This window comes from Poecilia reticulata, chromosome 1, assembly GCF_904066995.2.
Source record: "Poecilia reticulata chromosome 1, P_reticulata-male-v2, whole genome shotgun sequence".
Taxonomy (NCBI): domain Eukaryota; kingdom Metazoa; phylum Chordata; class Actinopteri; order Cyprinodontiformes; family Poeciliidae; genus Poecilia; species Poecilia reticulata.
Window position 1 is genome coordinate 31,625,446 of NC_088830.1, and position 22,353 is coordinate 31,647,798.

At 41.8% G+C, this 22,353-nt stretch overlaps 1 protein-coding gene across 1 annotated transcript in view; it reads right to left on the minus strand.

Moving 5' to 3' along the window:
• Positions 1 to 22,353, minus strand: part of cntln (centlein, centrosomal protein) — a 107,310-nt gene that overhangs the window by 74,510 nt on the left and 10,447 nt on the right. Inside the window, exons 4-10 of the mRNA XM_008422824.3 lie at positions 19,340 to 19,474; positions 18,362 to 18,541; positions 17,360 to 17,493; positions 15,878 to 16,040; positions 14,489 to 14,707; positions 5,353 to 5,460; positions 170 to 289 (exon numbers count right to left, since the gene is read on the minus strand). Of these exons, the coding sequence (XP_008421046.2) occupies positions 170 to 289; positions 5,353 to 5,460; positions 14,489 to 14,707; positions 15,878 to 16,040; positions 17,360 to 17,493; positions 18,362 to 18,541; positions 19,340 to 19,474 (1,059 nt within the window). The remainder of the gene's footprint in view (positions 1 to 169; positions 290 to 5,352; positions 5,461 to 14,488; positions 14,708 to 15,877; positions 16,041 to 17,359; positions 17,494 to 18,361; positions 18,542 to 19,339; positions 19,475 to 22,353) is intronic.

The following is a 22,353-nucleotide window of genomic DNA, read 5'->3' on the forward strand; positions in this document are numbered from 1 at the left end:
TTTCCTTAGCTCACTGGTAACAAAGATCCTATTTTTATTTTTTTATTTTTATAATTCCCTGCTATGTGTCAACGCAGCGCTGGTTCATCCCCTGCGTTTAGGAGCGCTTTAATGCCTCCGGACTTTTTGCACAGAGCTGCTTGTGCTAAAATATTTAGTCAGTGGTTACCTTGAGTTGCAGCAGCTCCTCCAGGTCTTGAATTCTTTGTTCTGCTTCCATCCTCCTCCCACTTCCCAACCCCACGCTGCCGGCTGGGGACAGAGACCTGGACCGCTGCACAGGTGCACCCTGGGAGAAGGCGAGCACAGGAAGCAGTGAGCTGAAAACTTCACTTACAAAGACATCCACCAACCCATGCAGCAATTAACATGTGTGGAAACGCTGAGTGAATGCCAATAACAGAATCATCTGCGTTCATCCCGTTCCCTTCTCACCTCGAGGAAAAGGCGAACATCGCCCGGCGCCCGTAACGCACACACGCACAAACAAACACGCTGCCAGAGGAGCGAGGGGAGCCGGTGCAGCAGTCGGCGCACATCTGTGTGTGTGTCTGCGTGTTTGGAGGCAGCAGTTGCAAGCTGAGAGCAGCGAAGGTTTCTCCCTGCAACTGGCTAATGAGTATGTTCATTTCCATTTACATTGTTTCTTTGACAATAATGATGTCCCATTAGGGGAGACTAAAGGGGCTATAGATTCCAGAATGTGCTGGGCTTCATTACAAGAGGTGGGCAGGGAGGCCGCTCTAATTGCTCTATGAGGGGCCTCCAGGTTACACTTGATAGGACAACTGGAAGAGCTGCCGATTAGGAGGGGGGTGCGGTTCACTAGCCAGTCTCTTCTGCAGAAATAAATAAAGAAACAGAGAAGCGCTGGGGCCGTGCTGTACAAAAGCAGTGGGAACAATATGCTAGTGGAATATGAATATGAGAGGATGGGAGGCCCCATGCGGTGCCAAGGAGGGCTGACCAGATGGCAGGCTAAAATATGCAATGCGACTAAACGCCCAACAGTCCTTGGGCAGAAGAGGATGAGGAGCAGAGGAGAAAGTGAGGAGGTTAAAGATGAGATTGTGCACAAGTTCAATGTGTCGGCCAGAATCGGGTTTAAATCAACGCTTCAAAGTTCTTAAAGTTACTGAGCAGAAAGAGGAAGTGGATTCTTCATGGTGGTGAAATACAGCGGCCTGCAAAAGTTTTCAAATCTCCAGGTTCTTTCAATTTTTCCAAGTTATGCCAACAACTATTAAAGGAGCAACATTATGTAAAATCGACATTTTTGAGCTTTACTTCATGTTATGATATTATTGTCTCATCAAAGCAAACCTGAAGTGTTGCTTTTATTCTTTCAAGCATGTTTGAGAAATCCAGTAATCTCCATGGCAACCACTCAGCTGTGTGAAATGCCTGGGTGGACCCAGCCCCACCTTCAAGCCCTTCCCAACTCGGCTCCTTCAGACTAGCCAGCAGCAATTAGCAAAAATCTGGTGGCTCTATTAAAAACCTTTTACCGATGTGTTTAGATCCGTCTCTCTCCTAGATGAAGCCACTAATAGAGCTACCATTTCTATTAATGTTTTACTTTTCTTTCAGATGGAAAGTACTTATGGATTTTTTTTGTGTGCATTCCCTGGCCGCTCACACTGAACCTAGTTCTGCTTCTGCTTTAGGTTTCTTCTTGTTAAAGGGAAGATTTCCTCTCCACTGTTGCTGCAAAGTCAACAACACAATTCCCCTGAAGCTTATTTATTTGCAGTTAATGCCTGGCTGTCCGTTAATGCTCATGCCTGTACACTGTTAGCGCTTGTAAACCGAAGTCAAATTTCTCATTTGTGCAACAATCCTGGCCAGTGAAGCTGTTCTGATTCCATAAATAGAAATGTTTTTCACCGGTTTCAATAATAACCTGAACTTTACTACGTTGTTTGATATGGAACGTAGGGTACAGTTTGGTAAAGGGCTGAACTGACTTCAAGTCTTGTATGCAACTAAACCCTCATGTGTAACAATACTATAAATTAAATTCCTTATCTATGGTTCAACAAGAAGATAAAATTGTAGATTTTAGGTGAAAATCTACAATTTTCACCCAAAATCTGACACCAGTAAATCAGGTGGTACTGTTCCAGCATTTATTTTTTAAATATCTTTGTATAACGCTGATTTTCATAATGTTTGGGAATGTACCAGAAGTTGACTCTGGTGACCTGCAGTGCCAGGTTCTGCGAACATGCCTGCGTGGGTACCAACCATGTGTTCTGACTTAATGACTTCATGCAACCAATTAGCAGATTGATCTGCATATTCCTGACAAGTGGCGGGCCAACTGGCTTAGCCTTCAAGTACAACAGGGAAAACACAGACGCCAGGAAAGAAAATCCAAACCTAATCTTTAAAGAAGAGATGACCAATTATAAAGTCTAGGAGAGTTTTTATGCAGCGTGGTTCTGCGGTGTAAAAAGTCTTTGACCCTGTACAGATGTCATCTGACTTTGCTTTTCAGTTACATGTTTCAGAACAAAGACATTTTATTTGCAGACACAGACAACTGGAGTAAATACACAAAATTGTTTTTAAGTAATGGCTTAAGTTAAGAGCCATGATCTGATGGAGATGCCATAGTATCTCCATTAGATCTAAAACTTTGACTATACCACTTCCTTTTGTCATTTCTGAGAGCACGGTAGAGAGGAGAATTCATGGTTTCATCTTCTGCTCTGGACCGTCACACTACCACCAACATGTTTGACATTTTCCAAAAGTTTTCACTGTTTTCTCGTCCATCCACAGAATATTTCCCAATAGATTTGTTGGTCATCAAGATATTTTTTGGCAGATTTGAGTTGCCAAATGTTGATGTCCAACCACTTCTGGGAATGTTCTCCATTTGTTTCTTGTGTTCTCCATTTGTGGATAATGTTTCCTACTGCAGCTCTCTGGAGTCTCAAAGCCGTAGAAAAATCCTTTGTGATCCTTTCCAGGCTGATAGATGCCTACTTCGTGTTGTCAGACAGGTTCTATTGAATTCATTTTTGATTCATCAGGCCTGCCGGTATTTGACTCAGTTTTCCAAACGTTGAGCTTAATTCAAGATTTTATCTTCTTATATTGGGAAAGGTTTGCCTCAATGGCCTATTTTAAGTAAGCCAAGTAAGACCCAGTGTTGAAATATCACAACATCTATATTTCAAACAAAGCAAAAGTACAAATGTTGATTTTTCTACTGATTTTTTTTTTTTTTTTACCAAACTTGAAGGCTGAACTATACTGTTCAGTCTTGGAATGTTATTGGATAGGAAATTTGCATTTAATTTCACAAAACATGACCATAACATGGAAAACCTGCCTCTGAAGGTCTCTGAGATTCAATGTACCAGAATAATCAAAAAGTAGTTAGAAAAATGTCTCCTCGATTTGTGTACAAATCAGGGTTTCTGCAGGTTGCACCAACTCAAATTTAAGACTTTTTAAGACCACTATGAATGAAATTTAAGACCTACATCAAGATATTAAATGTACAAAAGAAAACCATACATTTTAAGCTAGTTAGCAGGAGCCTTAACCCAGTCAAACCTTTGCTTGACAGAAAAATTCAGCAAGGAAAAAAATTAATTTATAGAATATATGTGATTTAATAGTTCTGCAACAGCAAAACTAAAGACTTGGGATTAATGTATTTACATTTTTTGTATAAATTTAAGAGATTTAGGCTTTAATTTTAGATAAATGAATGCACGAATACGTAATATGTAATTTTTGTGCAAGACTTTGATAAAATGCAAAATTGAACATGTTTATGTTGTATTAATACTACATGTTCAAAAAACCTTACAAAAAACAAAAATCTCCAAACTACTTTTCTAAAAGATTTAATATATTTATTTTCTATGTTCAGGGCTTCCAGTTTGCAACAATGAAGCCATCATTGAAAACATTTTGCATTTACTAAGTTGTTTTTGTCTGGCCTTCAAATGTGGCGATCTGAAACGTTTAAATGTGATAAAATAATAAAAACTAAACAGAAGAATCAGGACTGAAATGCTCCAGCAGGTTTGCTGAAATATGACAGGGCAGCACTGATGGGTGACTGAGCTGTGATGCTTTGAGCTCCACAAGGCAGACAGGAAAGAAAAAAAAGGTCTGGCCTCTGTTCTTCAGATAAACACTGGTTCTGGTCATGACCTGACCCGGGCTTAGAACCGGGTAACGGATGCATAAACAACACAGGGTCGCGCAGATCAATCTGCGTGGAGCGAACAATGAAGAAACACGGAAAAAAGGTCTAAAGCTAAACAGTTTACAAGCAAGCAGAGGTGAAGCTGTTCTTCAGAAGGGCTCAGTGTCACTGGAGATGAAACATTTTTATCAACTTCCTTTCTTTACACTCCCTCTTTCTCTCTCCAGCTTTCAGAAACTCGGGTCACCGTCATCTGCGGACTTCTTTATGTCTGCGGCAGCATGTCATGGGTCAGTGGGGAGCACTTAAAATAGTTCTGTTCTCTCAGGGAATATAAAAGTTGTATAAATCTGCACAAAAGTAATAAAAATAAATAAAAAGCACAAATCTATTCACAAAGCAAAGTCACAACTGGAAGAACTCAAGAGAAAGTGGGATTTATGAAAACGTAATAGGAAATCTCACTAAAATATAATCTCTTCTGATTGACAGCAGTTACAGTAAATTAAAATATCATCTTTGTGCCCGAGTTCCTACAGATCAGATGTATAGGAGTTTCCAGCAGAACCTTGTAGGAGAAGCAGTTTCATTATATTCCTCATGTAAAAACAAGTAGAGAGGTGCTTCATTTAAGACATAATGAGGACATGTGAATAAATCAGGCACTGTTTCTTAAGGCCATCCCTTAGTGAGTGAGGCCATCTAGAAACTTGTCCTGCCAAACTTATGAAAGGGATACTGAGAAGATCAAAAGCTTCTCTTCTCGCTCATAATGTACTGCTGAAGCGGTAAATTAGCTGGTGTCTGAGCCCAAGGCATGCGTGAAACCAGCAGCACACGCCGGCCTGGTCACAGTAGGAGGGGCCTCCGAGTGTGTGTGTGTGTGTGTGTGTGTGTGTGTGTGTGTGTGTGTGTGTGTGTGTGTGTGTGTGTGTGTGTGTGTGTGTGTGTGTGTGTGTGTGTGTGTGTGTGTGTGTGTGGGTGTGTGTGTGTGTGTGTTGGGAAGTCCGGGACAAAGGTTGTCCTGGGCTGGTTCTGATGAATCACATGGCTCTGTCTCAACAGACCGTTCTTTCCATCCCTCCGCTACGGCTTTGATCTAATCTGAGCAAATGGAGTGGGCATGCTCAGCCACGTGCTGCCTTTGCTGTAATTGCCGGTGGTGTTCGTTGGCCTACCTGCAGTCTTTTCACACTGCTGGGGGATCGCTGAGGGAAATGTCTGTCCTCTGGCCTTGGATCTGAACTCTGAGTGGAGGCCCGATCGGACGGCGCAGCGGCGAATTGCTGGAAGAAAACAGAGGCTGTGACCTTTATATTAGCAAAGCAAACATTCAGACAGGTGGTTTCAACTTGTCTTTAATAAAAATTAAATGCTATATTTTACTACTTGTGGAAACTTTAAACTAAAACAAAGTCTGAGAGAAATATGTGTAATCCCTGAATCACATGGCAAGATTTTTGTCCCAATTTTTCACTTCCGTCATTCTTAAAAACGCTCTGATCATTGTGACGGTCCTAAAGATAATCTTAAGAGATTTTCCTGCTGTGTGTTGAAAGTGATCTGGTCCACTTAGAAAGACTTCAGGACCATTTTGATATAAAATTAGGGTTTATCAATATGTTGGATTGTCTTGGTGGCGTTTCCCAGGAACGCTGCAGCCTGCTGAATGCGACACGTAGCCAATCAGGAAACAAAGTGATGGAAACACGGAGAGGAATCCAAAATACAAAAGACATAACTGCTGTCCTAAAAGGCCGGTCGACGTTAGTGAAGTCTTTGTATTGTTTTTTTTGTTTGTTTGTTTGTTTTTGTTAAATACATTCCAGAAACTATCTCCATTGCTTCTTCCCAGTCAGCCATGTTTGATTTCTCTGAACTCACGTTTGACCTCGAGAGGTGTTGCAAGATTTTCTGTTTAATATCCGACAGTTGGTGAGTGAAATCTGAGTGTTTCTCTCTCCCGTATACTCCATGCCCTAAAGGTTCTCCCAAGTTTCACCTGAAGCATCGCCATCAGCTCTCATTGATGCAAATTGTGCCATTTGGTTTGCAGGGAGGTGTTGTCGTCCTCTTCTCGGATCGAACCATTTCTCTGTGTTGTGTGATTGGTCAGAAATCTGTGGGCATGTTTGATGCTGAAATATGTTCAGACAGCAATGTCGATATTTCACTTTATCTACTCCACTTCCACTAGACGGCGACCCAGACAGCAACAAAAACCTGGTTGGCATCTAGACTTTTGTACAATTACAAGTCTACTCTGGTGTAAGAGGAAACACAATTTATGACATAATTGTGTGACCCGTGAAGCGTAAATTCAGGCAAAGTTAATTTTGTTAAATCAACAAAACTTGTCAACAGGGAAAAGATATGGGTTGCTTTCTAAACTAGCTACTTTCAGGTTGAGCAAAAACTGCTGCCTAACAGCCACAAGTAGGTGAGCTACTTTCACAGACTGGTGAGAGCACTTCACCACAGTTTATTGCTGTAAATGCACCACCATGCTGCTCAATTTGGTTAAAAAATTGGGCTGCATAAAAAAAAAAATTAACAAGTTATACAAATTTTATTCTACTTAAATGTTTGACAAAGTTTGTAGATTTTTAGAAACATTTTTTACATTTATTCATGTGTAAATATTCTCTACTCCATCACCTAGAAATATTAACATCTGTTTTTTCTTAAGCGTTTGATAAAAAAAAAAAAAAAGTGTGAAAGCCATAAAGGAAAATGTGCGTTGCCGTCAGCAACACATCAAAATAAAAGTTTGTAGACAAACAAAGGCATTCATAACGCGCTGTAGTTGGTCGTGAAGAAAGCTGTGCAGGATGTCATCACCTTTTCTCTCCAACAAGTCCTGATTGTATTATCAGAAACCTGGCATCTGGGCGTGACCTTGTTAACTGCCAGGGTAATCAACTTTAACCAAATGGGAGGAGAGGGGATGATAAATTATTAGTGAGGAAGATTTTGTTCATGTTTTATTAAATTGGCCTGTCAAAGGGGGCTGGTCAAATTATCTGGGGCCTCGTTTATTGGAGGCCGGCCATATTGGCGCATCTGTTACAATTATTTATAATTTCCAGGCAGGCAGCAGGACCAAGTGGATTTTTTCAGCATCAGCCACATAAAGTAATTTAGAAATTAACTAATGTGGGAGTGTCTGACTATTCCTCATTCAGTCTTTCTTCACATGCCGATTTTGAAACTTAACTGACGGAGGGAGAGAAAAGGAAAATACAAACAGAATCCAACTATCAGACAGGGGAGAGGATGTGATTGAAAGGAAAAGAAGAGGATATGCAGGTGCGGGAAAAAAAGGACTGAAAAGGAGGATGAGAGTGAGAGAAAAAGCCGGTCTCGGTAATTACTGAACACGATTAGGTTCTTGGGGGATCTTGTCTGGCACTCGCGGCCCTCGCTGGTGAGGCTGCGGCAAGCGAGACCATATGGAGCGAGGCTGGTGATTGTGCTCCCTGAAGCTCGTGACCCGTCTGCTGCCGAGCCCCTGAGCTGAATCCGAAATGAGACTTGCCAGGCCTAATGTTCTACACATGCACCATTTATGCCACAAAACAAATCTGATCACTGTTAATTATGGAGCAGCTATAATCAGGAGGAAACCCATCTCCCTGCACCACACACACCCACACACACACACACTCGCTCAATCAGCTCTGCAGAAATGAGCGGAGTGACAGTAGAGATTGGATGGACCTGAGGAGCGAGGGCGACGGGGTTCCTGCTCCTGACCAGATCCGCTGCACTTCGTATTCATGCTGGTGTTTCTTCAAAGAATGTGCGTGTGAATAAATGTATGAGCGTCGGCGTTAACCGGTTGCGTGGAGGGAAGGGACAGCACGCGGGGCGTTGGATGTTTTCTGCGTGTACGCAGACTGGAGTCCTCCCACGCAGTTTGTTTGACCCGCTCGGCTTTGCTTTAACGAGTGAGCGCGGCGCTCTGCGGCGGCGGCACATGGCTGTGCTTCATTAATGAGGCGGCCTGTGCTACACGGAGGCTCTCATCTAATGAGAGCTGTTGAGTTTGTAAAACACACCGCTGGCGTCCGCGCCGTTAGTGTGTCTCCTGCTCTGGACGAAGGCCCGGCTTCAAACACACACCTAAACTTCTGCTCATCATGTTATTTACTGGAACCAGGACTGATCAAATAAATTAGACACTAGCTAAATCTGTGTAGCATAAAATATGATTAATGTATATTATTAATTAGTTACCCGGTTCTAATTATTCATCATATTCCATTAGAGAGATACTAATATATTAATGAGATGATGACAATCATATTCTTTAGAGAGAGAAAAAGTAGAAACGCACTGATTACAGGTTATTTGTTTCGTTTTGTTTTTGTGCCGAATACAATTAAAAAATTCTTTAACGTTTCGTAAGCTACACTGGATAAAGTAGTTTTTTTTTTTTTTTTATGTTTTATCGACTCTAGTGGCCGTTATTTGATAGTGAACTGACAGGAAAGTGGGTAATGAGAGAAGACATGGGGCAAAGGTCACCAGGCCGGGAATCGAACCTGCGACAGCCACCAACGCCTGCATATGTGGGTTGTGCTTAACCCCCGCGCCACCACAGCACACCGATGATGCCGTTTTTATGCATTTCCCCATAGAGACACACCAATATTGGACCATATCCAATATTAATACTGTTGTTATGGCCGATAACCAATATTTACCCATATTATATATATTTCATTACAGTTTCAACACCTTTGGAAAAAAAGAAAGACATCAACAAGTTAAAATAAATACTGGTATTTTATATCAGCTCAGTTTTGTTTATTGGACAAATTTGTTAAAAAATTACAAATATCACGCGATACCGATGTTAACGGTGACATATGGAGCATCCCTACTTCCCTCTCGAAAAAGAAAATCCAAGATGGTCGAATGTAACTCCAAATTCGTCATTTGTTAAACTGACGATGCTGTCAGTTTAACAAACGTTGAACTGGCATCGCTGTTAAATTAACAAATTTAACAGCGATGCCAGTTAACCAAATGTTAAACTGACATCGCTGTTAAATGACACTAGTTTGATGTTGGTTACCTAAGGAGACAGTGGCTGATTTTCAGACTTTTACGGAGGCAGATAAGATTGGTAGATAAGATAGGTTTCACATTTAAGCATAAGTATTTATTTTCTGCTGTATACATAACTACAATTTATATCACAGAACCTCCCATGTTTTCATTGATTTACAATTCTTATTTCATTTATTGGTGAATTAAAACAGTCTTAATAAAAATGAATGTTTGTGTTATAGTCTTCCAAAGGAAGTAAGAATTGTCTCTTCACACCTCAGAGAAACCTTGAAATTAGTATCGGCTAGTAAAAACCTGTTTGGTCCATCCAATCCTACCTACATTAAGACTTTATAAAACATTTTTGAAACAATAATAAAACTGTAATTGGTTAAGAAATGATTTGTAGAAGCTAGTTTTCTTGGTGAACTGAATGCCTGCTGTATTTGGTGAGAACCTCGGAGAGATTTGAACGACTGCCCACACTATTACCAGCGTAGCGCTCATTCAGCCTGGTGCTACATCCAAAAGGCCCAAGGTCTGTAATGGATTCTAATGTTCGTCTTTAATCACCGCTCAGACCTGTTGGCAGCCAAGAATCAGACAACTGTAAATACTTTTGATGCAGTTTGGGAGGCAGTTAGGAACTGTTCATTCAGGCTATCCATCCTTTTCATTTTTATCATGCCCCCTTAATCTGTTTACACAGCCCTCTTTGTTTCAGCAGAACTTTAAGTGTTGCTAGTCTTATTAAAGTTCCTGTAACAGTATAATTAAAAACAAAAAAAGACAGGTAATATCTCTGCACAACATGTAAATATAATCCACAATGGGTGTTCTTCCTCGCTCCCACCCTCCTCCTCCTCCTCGACCGGTTTTACTGTGGGAGGGGTGTTCAAAGCAGTCGCTCTGGTGCGTATTTAAATGAGCGCTGCGTCTCCCGCCTGTGCTCCTGTTGTGATCACCACTTTGATCACCTCCAATGTAACTCTCGCCGAAAACATTTAAAATTAAAATGGAATCTGCCCTAACAACCTGAGCATTGGAAATTTAACAGGTGTTCGCAGGGAAGTTGTGAAAGAATCTGCGATTATGCGCTCGGATAGACGCACCTTTAGTGAGACGGGCGCCCGTGCGGACCCGGGCCGGCATGCATACAATCTGTCAGTGAAATTACAGGGAGGGAAACAGAAAGCCTTCCCGACTCAGAGCTTTACCTTGGCATACCTGATGCGTTTGCTTTGATGTAAGAAAAAAAGAGAAAAAAATCTAAATCAGGCTGACAGCATGTCTAAACTGTTACTAGCTCACAATTATAAACTTTATATTTATAATAACTAATGTATTACAAAGATTAGCTTTCTAGCCTTAGCGACAAAAATATAGAGAAGAAAATTGTTACCTACTGAAGACCAGATAAGAGGTCGGCTGGTGATTCATTTTAAATTACACCACTGTGTGCCAAACTCACACAGTCCGTTACAAGATTCAAACCTCGTCAACTTGTCAACTACAACCACATTTGAAGGAGTATTATTATGTGTCATCCAGGCCATTTTATAGCACAATCAGGTACCTTTGTAATTTAATGCCTTGAAATTCAGCCCCTCTCTTTAAAAACTCCTGCTGTTTCTGAAACGCCACCATCACAGAGTCATCACAATATGGCTCCTCTATTAACCCGTTAGCAGCCAGCATTGGGCTGAGAAGCAGCTCCTCTAAGGAGCTAGGCGGATGCTCAGTTCCACCAGGTGTTTGCTAATTGGTGCTGGCTAGTCTGAAGGAGCTGAGAGGCAGAGGTCTGCTCTGTGAGGCAGAAAAGCTGCAGCTCAGAGGTGGAGCTGTGCCTCAAAAGCAGAGCCAAGTCCAACCAGGCGTTTGGCACAGCTGGATGGTTGCCATGGAGATTAAATGATTTCTCAAACATGCATGAAAGAATCAAGCCAGCACTCCAGGATTGTCTGGATGGATTTTGATGGATGGATGGAAGAGATGGTTAAGCTTCCTCCTTCTCTCACTGCTCTGCATCCATGAAGCCTCCTTTTCAACTCCTCTGGCATTTGGGGTCATAGTTCAGGTATTAGTCGAGCCTTTGAGATGCCAACCACAGCATGATGCTCCCACCACCATGCATCATTGTGGTGTGAACACCCCATTATGCTCAATGCCATTTAGATGCCTTCTGAAGGCTGCCGGTTGCACCAATCGCGACTGCTTTTTGTGATTTTTAATTTTTGAAGTGAAAATGACTGATTTTGTGATGCTACTTCAGAAATATTTGCAAGGAGTTTTGCAATATTCTTTCTCTATACCCAAACATAAAAGAAAAAATATGAGGAAATAATAAGCAGAAAGATTGGGCACAAACATTTTCATTCTTTAAAGAACTTGTGCTTTTTCTTCCTTGCCTTATCCATCGCGGAATATAACTGAATGTCAAGTGAGGCCTAGGCAGCAGTCCAGTAAAAGTAAAAAATACTGCCACCTGCAGGTGGGAAGTGATTCAAACGTAAAGCGTGAAAAAATTTGTTCATCTGTTGAAATTCCGTGATCACAGAATCTGGGATTGACTAGATTTTATTTAGGGGTATCAGAGTAAAGGTGCTAATTATACTGAATTGGCTCCACTGGAAACTTGTTGTATTAACATATGTGTTTGCCCAAGCTTACCCACCATTTATACACACATCCACTCACAGAGCACTATCTGCATCTCCTCTAAATGTACTGTAGTATTAATTACTGAGGGAACGCTGCAGAACTGTATTTAATTACTGACTAAATGAACCATTTAGACTTTACTGCTGGTTTAATTAACCGGGTTAAGTGAGATACGGTGATTGTAACTCACTTAACATTTGAGCTGATATCTTTTGACTTCCACAGTCTGGGGGCAGCAATTTCAGGAAATATCAACCGATGATCAAATTAAATAATTACTGTCTGTGGAGGGAGAGATATTGCACAACTCCTGGAAAATGTTATCTTAAGCTGAGATAGGTTCAAACTGAATCAAGTTAGAGCAGATTAGGAGATGACTTCTGCAAACTGCAGCCTTCAGTCAGCTACGTGTGTGGTCTTTACCCTAACCCTGTTTATACTTCTGAAAATTATGTAAAAAAATAAGTAAAATAATCAGAATTTGTGCTCTGTTGTCACTGGTAGCAATGTTTAAATGTTGCAGGTTTTTTTAAGATTCTTGATTTCGAGTTTTTTCTGCTTGCATCCTTTCTGTTTTATGTATTAATTAACTGTTAGCTAGAATTTAGCAGGACGCACAGATGTGATGTGGGAAATCTCAGGCAAAATTTGTACCACATCTAGAATAATCGTGGGCTAGTTTTTATATTCAGATCATTCCGTTTTGGTCTGCATAAAGCTGAACTGCAATGCTTTGGTCTGAATTCCTAATTTTTGTAGCTCTATGGGCCCCTTTTCTACGTCGATCTGAGGTGTGTCGTTTTGGTGTCGTCTCTTTAAATGCAAATGAGGCACTACAAACCCCGCCTCCTCCTGGTCAAAGAGCATCACACTCCACCCTAGTCAGACATTTTTGTAGTGACGGCACAGAAACGTTTTACTGCCAAATTGATTTCTTCCGATTCTAACCCAACATGTTTCAGTTTATTGCATTTGACTCTATATGTTTACCTCATACTGTTAGACTTTGTTATTTGACTCATTATTATTGTGCTGGATTTGTTTTCAGCCTGCTCAGCTGGTTGATCATTTTGAAGGCTGCAGCACATCAACATCTCTTCTTTTCCTTCTACAGTTTCTGGAGCTCATCTTCCAAAGCATCTCTCTCTTCTCCATGCATGGAGCCCGACTGCCCAGAAATTATGAGACTGTCTTACAACAACAGTCTTCAGTCAGAGGGCCCTTCAGATTTGTTGCAAGACTGACTGCTGCTGGAAATCCTTCCTTCCCACAGCCCCATCATCTAGACATGTTATAACAAATTTTTGCAGCACAAATTGTCCCAGAAATGACTCTGATAAATAATGTTTTTAGAATCTTTTCAAGTAATATAATGATAATGTCATAAGATTGTAATTATGCCCTCTTAAATATCAATAAAGTTTAATTTTGTAATGAAAATTTAACAGCGGAAGTGGAAGATATTTTAAATATCCAAAATAAATAAAATAACCAAAAAACACCAAAACCGTAAATTAAATGGATTATGTCTCTGTAGACAAAATTGCCCTTCAAAAAATATCATCAGAATGGAAGAGATCAAAGTAATTTGAATTCATCATGCGATTGATTGATTGATTGATTTATTGTGACAGACTAACCGCCATTCACAATGACCCTAAAAGATGTTTGAATGATATGAGAGGGAAGTAAAGTATTTCTGATCTGACATTAGTAATCTTGATTCCTCCCAAGCTGGAGTCTTTGTTGAGCTGGAACTTTAGATAAACGATAAAAAACCCTCCCAAACTGTCAAAGTGTAACAGCAGAGTTGCTAAAGCAGGTGCGCCGATCACCATATCATTAAACGCTATTAAAGGTCTCTATCGCCTCAGGGTGACTGTTCAAAGGTGGTGAACTGCAGTCAAACTCCCGCTGACTGACAGATGTAGAATTGTAACTCTAACATCATCTTCAAGAACATTACTGGCCTCCAATTAAATCACCTCTCTCCACCTCTTTTCTGCACGTCTTTTCTGACCAGAGCGTGTTAAAAGGACTTAAAGTTAGTTGGGTGGTTTGAGATAAAGAAGATTGATAAAGTAGGTAAATCAGAGAGTCGGTGTGTGTTTGGGTCTGAGAGGGAGAGAGGATCAGATAACTGACATAAAAGACAGCGGTGCAGAGGGAGACGGAGAGATCAAGGGTGAGCCAGTGTAATATCAAAAGATGATTCTGAGTCATGGACCACAACTACAGGCCATGCTGGGCGGGTCGGTTCTTACAGTACACGCTAATCCACCTTATACCCGATTCAGACACCAGGAACCTGGCTGATCTGACAGTCACAATAAAATCTTATATTCCCAAACATTTAGCCGGGGACCCTTTGCAAAGTATATATATATATAAATATGTAGGAAAACATCAACCTTTCAAATATTTTGCTCATTTAGCATAAATCCTGCTTTACACCTTCTTAATTTAGTCCCCCGTCTGATTTTTGGATGGTTCCAAAAACGATCTGGTAAATGCCCACCCCTGTGTGTAGCTGATCGTATCACAGTGCGGATGGTGTTTGTGTGGGAGACGATAAGCAGTCAGCTGGGAGTTTACCTTGAGGTTGGTTTGTCTGTTTGGTGAGAGAGCTGCAGGCTGCGTGTGCTGCTGCTGCAGCAGCTGGATTTGTTCCTGTTGTTTCTGCAGCTGAGCCTGCAGTTCGGAGATCTGCTCGTCTTTCTGGACCACCTGGGTGCTGAGCTCCTGGTGACTCTGCCGCAGCTTAGTCTCGCTGGACACCAGGGCCTGGTAGCACTGACTCAGCTCTTTGTACAGCTGGCAGCAAACAGGAGACGACGGACAGTCAGTGATCAGATGTTACATAAAAGATCACACTTATTATGGGCCATGTTGTATTTTACTGCTGGTATTTACTGATACATGAGGTAAAATCTGGAGAATCGAGTATCAAAATGGATAAAACAGAGAAACGTCAAGCTAAACGGTGTCCTAGTAATGCAGGCAGCAGGAACTGGGCTGTTAAATAGAGAAACCATTTTTAAATCAGTCACAGTAACAAATCTTCCTGGAACATTTAACACTGAAACTGGAAGAAATTTTAAATATCCAAACAAACAAAACAACAGAAACAACAAATAAAATGAACTATGAAGTCTCTGCAAACAAAATAGCCGTTCATAAAAAGAGCTAACTGAGACCAAAGAGCCAGACTGAAGACTTTAGTAATCCAGGAAAAAAGAGAGAAATGATGCATCAAATGGAAATTATTGAGCTTGTTTTAATTTATTATGATTAACTGATTTATTGCTCATTGCGACAAGCCTATCCAGGACACGAGAATCCTAAGAGCTGAAACAAAATGTTCTGATCCCGGCTTAATGGGGCCATATTGTACATTTTGTCCAGTTGGTACTGTTGAAACTTTATAGCTCCCTTTGTGGGATTTTCATGAAGTATTTTAGAAAAGTTACATGAAATATCTAAGTTGATAAACATTAACTATCCTGTTGATCCAAAGTTGTGTCATGGGTGTCTTCTGCTAAATGACTGCAGTGATGCAGTGATAAGGTTTCTGCCGTGCTTTACTAAGGCATGTAAAACATGTTATTTTCAGCTGAACGGAGGTATTGTTCCTACAGAGTGCTGCTGCCACAGGCACTGCATGGTGAAATACGCAACATCGATTCTCTGTGGAGATAAATGAGAGCTGGAAGACGGTTTCATTGCAAGGAAAAATCTCTGAGATGAAGAAACATGATGATGTCATGAGATGGTCTCCAACCTTTGGACATTCACAAAAGCACCTACAAATTTCTGCATCACAAGCACTCCTTACAACAAAAAGAAGAGAATGAGAACAGAAAACGGGATCATATTTCAGCACAGCCATGCTGAATGATCGTAAAATTTATGATCAGGATATTCAAGTACAAACTGTATTAAATTGTATTCAGATGTAATTAGAGGTCAGAGGAGTGTGAATACCCCTTGGTAGGAAGTGGCGTCGGCTGTGTGCGCCTCCTCCTGGTTCCTCAGGACCCTCTGGGTGTCCAGGTTGAGTCCCTCCAGCTGCTTGATCAGGTGGCTCTGTTCGGCTGCGTGCTCCGTGCTTTGCTTGTACAGACCCTGGACTTCAGCAAAATCACGCCTGCAGACACAAACACAAAGTGACACACAGTCAAACTGGATCACTAATGTTACCTCTGCTGCTTTATGCAGGAATTACAGGTCAAGGTTTGTAACTTAACACAGGAATCTCCAAACTTTAATTAGGCCACGGCTCCCAAAGGGCATCAGCCCACAGACAATGCTATGAAAAATGTAAAGAGACATTAAATTTGACTTTTTCTTCTCACTTTTACTTACTATTCAATAATTATTACATTTAATTAGCATAAATGTTGCCTCATCCCTTCTGATTTTGGTTGGCGAGGAGTTCTGTAGTGGAACATTTTTATCAGGAAATAATCTGATGTTGAATAAATTATCAGATAAACTTTATGTAAATATGTAATATTTGTATCCCATCAGATTTGATTTAATCTCCACAGTTTAGTTTCTTGCAGCAGGAAATATCTGTCTTTTTCTTGTCAGAAACTTTGCCATTTCTAGCTTCAGGAGCAAAAAAAACTTGATAACTTTAACTGGCAGCCAATGAGAAAGAAAAACATCACAAGTCACGTTTTCCTGAATTTCCCCTCTTTGGGACAATAAAAGCAGTTTCTATCTTCTATCTCCATATCCAATCAATTATTTTAACTTGTATTTTAATAAAATTGCATTCATAAAAACATTTAAATGTATGATTTTTTTTTCATCTTCTCTCCAACTCCTTGAGGCCCCTTTTTGAAAAACACTGACTAAATGTATAAAAACCGTCTTAATGAGTTAAACGTTTATTGAAACTTAACGTTGGTTTCTTGTTTATTGATTTAAAACATAATTCAGAGTAAAACACAAATTTGATAACATATCTGAATATGTTTTCACAGCGGTCCTTCAGCTTCCTAACGCAGCAACGCTGATGAGCTGTGAATCATTCTGGATACTAATGAGGTCAGCAGAAGACCTCATGCCTCATGCAAACATCAGAATGTGACTGACATGTCAGGGTGCCTCTGGCATTAAAACTGAGAAGCAGTAAAAAGAAAAAAAAAAAAAAAACACAGAGATTACCATTAAAGCTCCTACAGTTCTGTCAGTTTCTATAATATCGACTAAAGCTTAGTGAAAGCCTGCCCTGTTTCCCTTCTTCCCTCCTTTAAAGCACATCCACTATGCAGGGCTTATCAAATGGCTTTAGGTGAGCCGGAGATGAAGGAATGTGTGTCACCCCAAACCTCACAGCATATATGCTCCATTTACACTACGCCTCCTTCACCTGATAAAATTACCCATCAGGCTACCTCTAGTGGCGCCTTGGTTCACAACATCAGACGGGGGCTTTTTCAGCTGATTTCAACTCACTGTATTTGTTCAAGTCGATCTTGTTTTGCAGCCAACTCCGTCTCTTTGGAAGAAAGCTTTGCAGCCAAAACGGCGCTGTGTGCCTTCAGTTTAGGAAGCTCCTGACAAACACGCTGCAGCTCCTTCTCCAGAGCCTGGTGGAGGAGAGCAAAATGCATTTTAAAAACTTTTTCCAACTTAGAAACTGCATAATAACTGATCTGTTACATAATCTATCCATAATTAGGGATTTCTGCAAGTTCAGTAATTTTTTTAAGTATTTTATTGAACAATATGGTGGCTGAACAAAGAGGGAAAAGTCTAAAACAAAAAACATGGAAATAAAGGGGGAGAAAAATAAGAGAAGAAAAATATGGAAAATGAAAAACAGGAATCATGGTCAAAACCTGAAGAGTTTCGTTTGATTTAATTTCAAACAGTGCAGAAAAAAACTAAATGTGTCACTTTATACATTGATAATCTGGTTTCAACTACATTGATGGATTTAGTTGTAAATCCTCACCAGATTAAACTTAATCTGAGTGTTTCAAAGTACTGAAATATTTGTATTTAAGCAACAAGCTGCAGGAATAAATGTAAAACTTTAAGAATTTCCTAATTTTGTATCGGTTGAAAACAACATTCACCCCTTAATGCACTTCAGGTGTAAAGAGTTGAAGAGTGTTTAAGCATGATGGCAGCTTTTATATATATATATATATATATATATATATATAAATCAACACAAACCCCTGAAACAACAGCATAAACTCGAGAACCAGAGCAGGCCGTCAACTTGATCAAATCTGAGGTTAACTCAGATCATTTTTCACCTCAAACCCAGGAGAAACCATCTCCTCCATGTTAAAACATATTTTTCCACCTGTCTGAAAGCGCTCCCTGCATATTTATATCTATACTTTGATAGGAGGATGGTGTTACATTCACTAGCTGAGGGTGTGAGGGGACCAGAGAGTTCAAGGTCTGCGTGTTTCGGAGAGGACTTGTCCCTGTGTTGGGAACCTTTAGTCTGGCCTGGGCGGCGTCCCTCTCGCCTCGCTGGCTGTCGGCCTGCCTCCGTTTCTCCTGCAGGTCAGCACTCAGGGCATCGCAGCGGGACCTTAATCCCTCTTTCTCCTCCTCCAGAGCGCGCACCACCCGCTGCTCCTCCTCTTCCTTTTTTCTCTGCTCCGTCCTCATTTCCTACATAAAAACACCAACATGTGTGTGTGCAGGTCAAAGCAGACAAAAAAAAAACAACAGCGACAAAAGCAGGAAAAGGAAAAACACAGAAAAAGTAGCGGTTGAAGCTGAGAGAAGAAGCCCTGCAGAGGGAGAAAAGGAGCAGCGGCCCATGGGGTTGAGTCTGAAATGAATACATAAACAGCAGAGGCTTTGCTGCAGGAGGCCCCTGCATGGGCTGCTGATTAGCCAAGGTCATCTGCGCGGTACGACTGGACCCTCGTGACCAGGTGTTGGTTGGTATGGGCCGAGACGTGCTGCAGGAGCTCAGCTCATGCGGGTACAAGGGCCAGTCTGTCAGCTTTAATGACAGCTTATAATGAGAACGGTGTTTGCAACAAAACCCATTAGACTCAGCCCAGGTATCCTTTGATGATGTCCCCCACTATATCTCGCCAGGAGACCCCACCAAGACCATGTGAGGACCGCTTCGCTATTAATTAATCATAACCGTGTCCCACAGAAGCATAATTAGGGAGAAGTCACATCGTGGCGTGCATGCTTTTCAATTTCCCCAACTGAAGGAAGCATCAAATATTTATATCCGAGTTAAAACCCGGCTTTCCTTTGGTTACTTTATTCGATCACAGTGAGACTTTGAGCTGTTAAGTATTCTGTGTTTCCAGGCTGTGAGACAATCCTTGCTGTCCTCTAAATGATTCAGAGGCCAGGGGGCTTCGTGCTGCATTCAAGTGACACTCCAAACAGAGACTTTGGTCCTGGGGGCCCGCGCTGCCACAGGAAATCTGTTCCACCCACCTCCAGTTGCCGTTTCTTGTTGTCCAACTCGGCACGCAGCGTTGTCAACTCCTTCGTTAAAGCGCCGTCCTGCTCGTCCGTCGCCGTCTTCTTCAGCAGCAGCCTCTTAATCTCCTGCTGCTGCCCTGACGCTTTCTGCAGCAGACGGAGGAAAAGAAAAACAGCAGAATACAAAACTGTGAAACAGAGGAAAAAAAAACACACTGCAGAGGAAGCATCCGAGTCCAATAAGAAAATAAGACAATCAGCAGAAAACCAGTTTATCACACACAAACATTAAAAATTGGATAAATAATTATAACCAAAATAATGTCATAACTATTTATGTTTCTTTTATGAGCAACAAATCTGGGACAAACTTACAAAAACTGCCAAACTGCCGAAACACTGAGTTAATTTAAATCAAGAGTAAAGACCCACCTGTTTAGTTTTGCCTTTGAACCATCATAACCGGATCAACATATTCGATGTGCATTAATGATGTTGATGATGTTTATTATCCAACTTGTGACTTTATGACGTTTTTTGTTTTTGCGTTTTTATGATGTAAAGCACTTTGAACTGCCTTGTTGGTGAAATATCCTATACGAATAAAATTGATTGACTGGTTTTCAATAGTTTTTTAATTCCATCCACAGTAATGCAGCTTTTCTGTTTCATTTCAGCAACTGCGCAGTTCAAATCGCTTCACACCATGAGACATAATACAGTAACAAATTACTAAACAATCAAGATATATTACATTTTGTCAAATGCCATCATCAAAATCCTCAAGTAAATACCAATCAAACATATTGATCAATGTTCCAGTTGTTATCAATCAAAGCCAGCCGAGTTCCTCGTTTTAAAGGAACTCAGTGTTTCAGCAGTTTTGCAGCTCTCCAGAAGTTTGTTCCAGATCTGTGGTGCGTAGAAGCTGAATGCTGCTTCTCCATGCTTGGTTCTGATTTTGGGGATGCAGAGCAGAACCAGAACCAGAAGATCTGAGAGGTCTGGAAGGTTGATACAACAGCAGCAGCAGATCTTTAAGCATTTCAGTGATTTATAAACTAACAGCAGTATTTTAACGTCTCTGAGCTACAGGGAGCCAGTAGGAGGACTATAGAACTGGGTGGCGTAGAACTGGGTGGCGTAGAACTGGGTGACGTAGAACTGGGTGGCGTAGAACTGGGTGGCGTAGAACTGGGTGGCGTAGAACTGGGTGGCGTAGAACTGGGTGGCGTAAAACTGGGTGGCGTAGAACTGGGTGGCGTAGAACTGGGTGACGTAGAACTGGGTGACGTAGAACTGGGTGACGTAGAACTGGGTGACGTAGAACTGGGTGGTGTAAAACTGGGTGACGTAGAACTGGGTGACGCAAAACTGGGTGGCGTAGAACTGGGTGGCGTAGAACTGGGTGGCGTAGAACTGGGTGGCGTAGAACTGGGTGGCGTAGAACTGGGTGACGTAGAACTGGGTGGTGTAAAACTGGGTGGCGCAGAACTGGGTGGCGTAGAACTGGGTGGCGTAGAACTGGGTGACGTAGAACTGGGTGACGTAGAACTGGGTGACGTAGAACTGGGTGACGTAGAACTGGGTGACGTAAAACTGGGTGGTGTAAAACTGGTGGGCGTAAAACTGGTGGGTGTAAAACTGGGTGGCGTAGAACTGGGTGGCGTAGAACTGGGTGGCGTAGAACTGGGTGGCGTAGAACTGGGTGACGTAGAACTGGGTGACGTAGAACTGGGTGACGTAGAACTGGGTGACGCAGAACTGGGTGACGTAGAACTGGGTGACGCAGAACTGGGTGACGCAGAACTGGGTGACGCAGAACTGGGTGGCGTAGAACTGGGTGACGTAGAACTGGGTGACGTAGAACTGGGTGATGTAAAACTGGGTGACGTAAAACTGGTGGGTGTAAAACTGGTGGGTGTAAAACTGGGTGGCGTAGAACTGGGTGGCGTAGAACTGGGTGGCGTAGAACTGGGTGACGTAGAACTGGGTGACGTAGAACTGGGTGACGTAGAACTGGGTGACGTAAAACTGGGTGGTGTAAAACTGGTGGGCGTAAAACTGGTGGGTGTAAAACTGGGTGGCGTAGAACTGGGTGGCGTAGAACTGGGTGGCGTAGAACTGGGTGGCGTAGAACTGGGTGACGTAGAACTGGGTGGCGTAGAACTGGGTGGCGTAGAACTGGGTGACGTAGAACTGGGTGACGTAAAACTGGGTGACGTAAAACTGGGTGACGCAGAACTGGGTGACGCAGAACTGGGTGGCGTAGAACTGGGTGACGTAGAACTGGGTGACGTAGAACTGGGTGACGTAAAACTGGGTGACGTAAAACTGGTGGGTGTAAAACTGGTGGGTGTAAAACTGGTGGGTGTAAAACTGGGTGGTGTAGAACTGGGTGGCGTAGAACTGGGTGGCGTAGAACTGGGTGACGTAGAACTGGGTGACGTAGAACTGGGTGGCGTAGAACTGGGTGACGTAAAACTGGGTGACGTAAAACTGGGTGGCGTAAAACTGGGTGGTGTAAAACTGGTGGGTGTAAAACTGGGTGGCGTAGAACTGGGTGGCGTAGAACTGGGTGGCGTAGAACTGGGTGGTGTAAAACTGGGTGGTGTAAAACTGGGTGGTGTAGAACTGGGTGGTGTAGAACTGGGTGGTGTAGAACTGGGTGGTGTGCTCTAACTTCCTAGTTTTAGTCAGAACGCCGGCAGCAGCAACGTTCAGGGTCTGTGAAGTGATCAATGCGGCTAAAGAAAAACACATGGATGAGTTTCTGTAGATCTTCCTGCAACATTAGTCCTTTAATCCTATTAATGTTCGTCAGGTGAGTCTTTGAAAGACGACTCCTTCACTTTCCCTTGATTTTTTTAAGCTTGGACGTATTTTAAAATAGTTCACTAAGAACCAGAGACTCTGGTTTAAAACAGTTGGAAAGTTACACTATTCCACACAGTTAGCACCTTAAACTTTATCATTTATTCTTCTTGTTCAACTTCACTCAAAATACCAATTAAAAAGGCACAAGT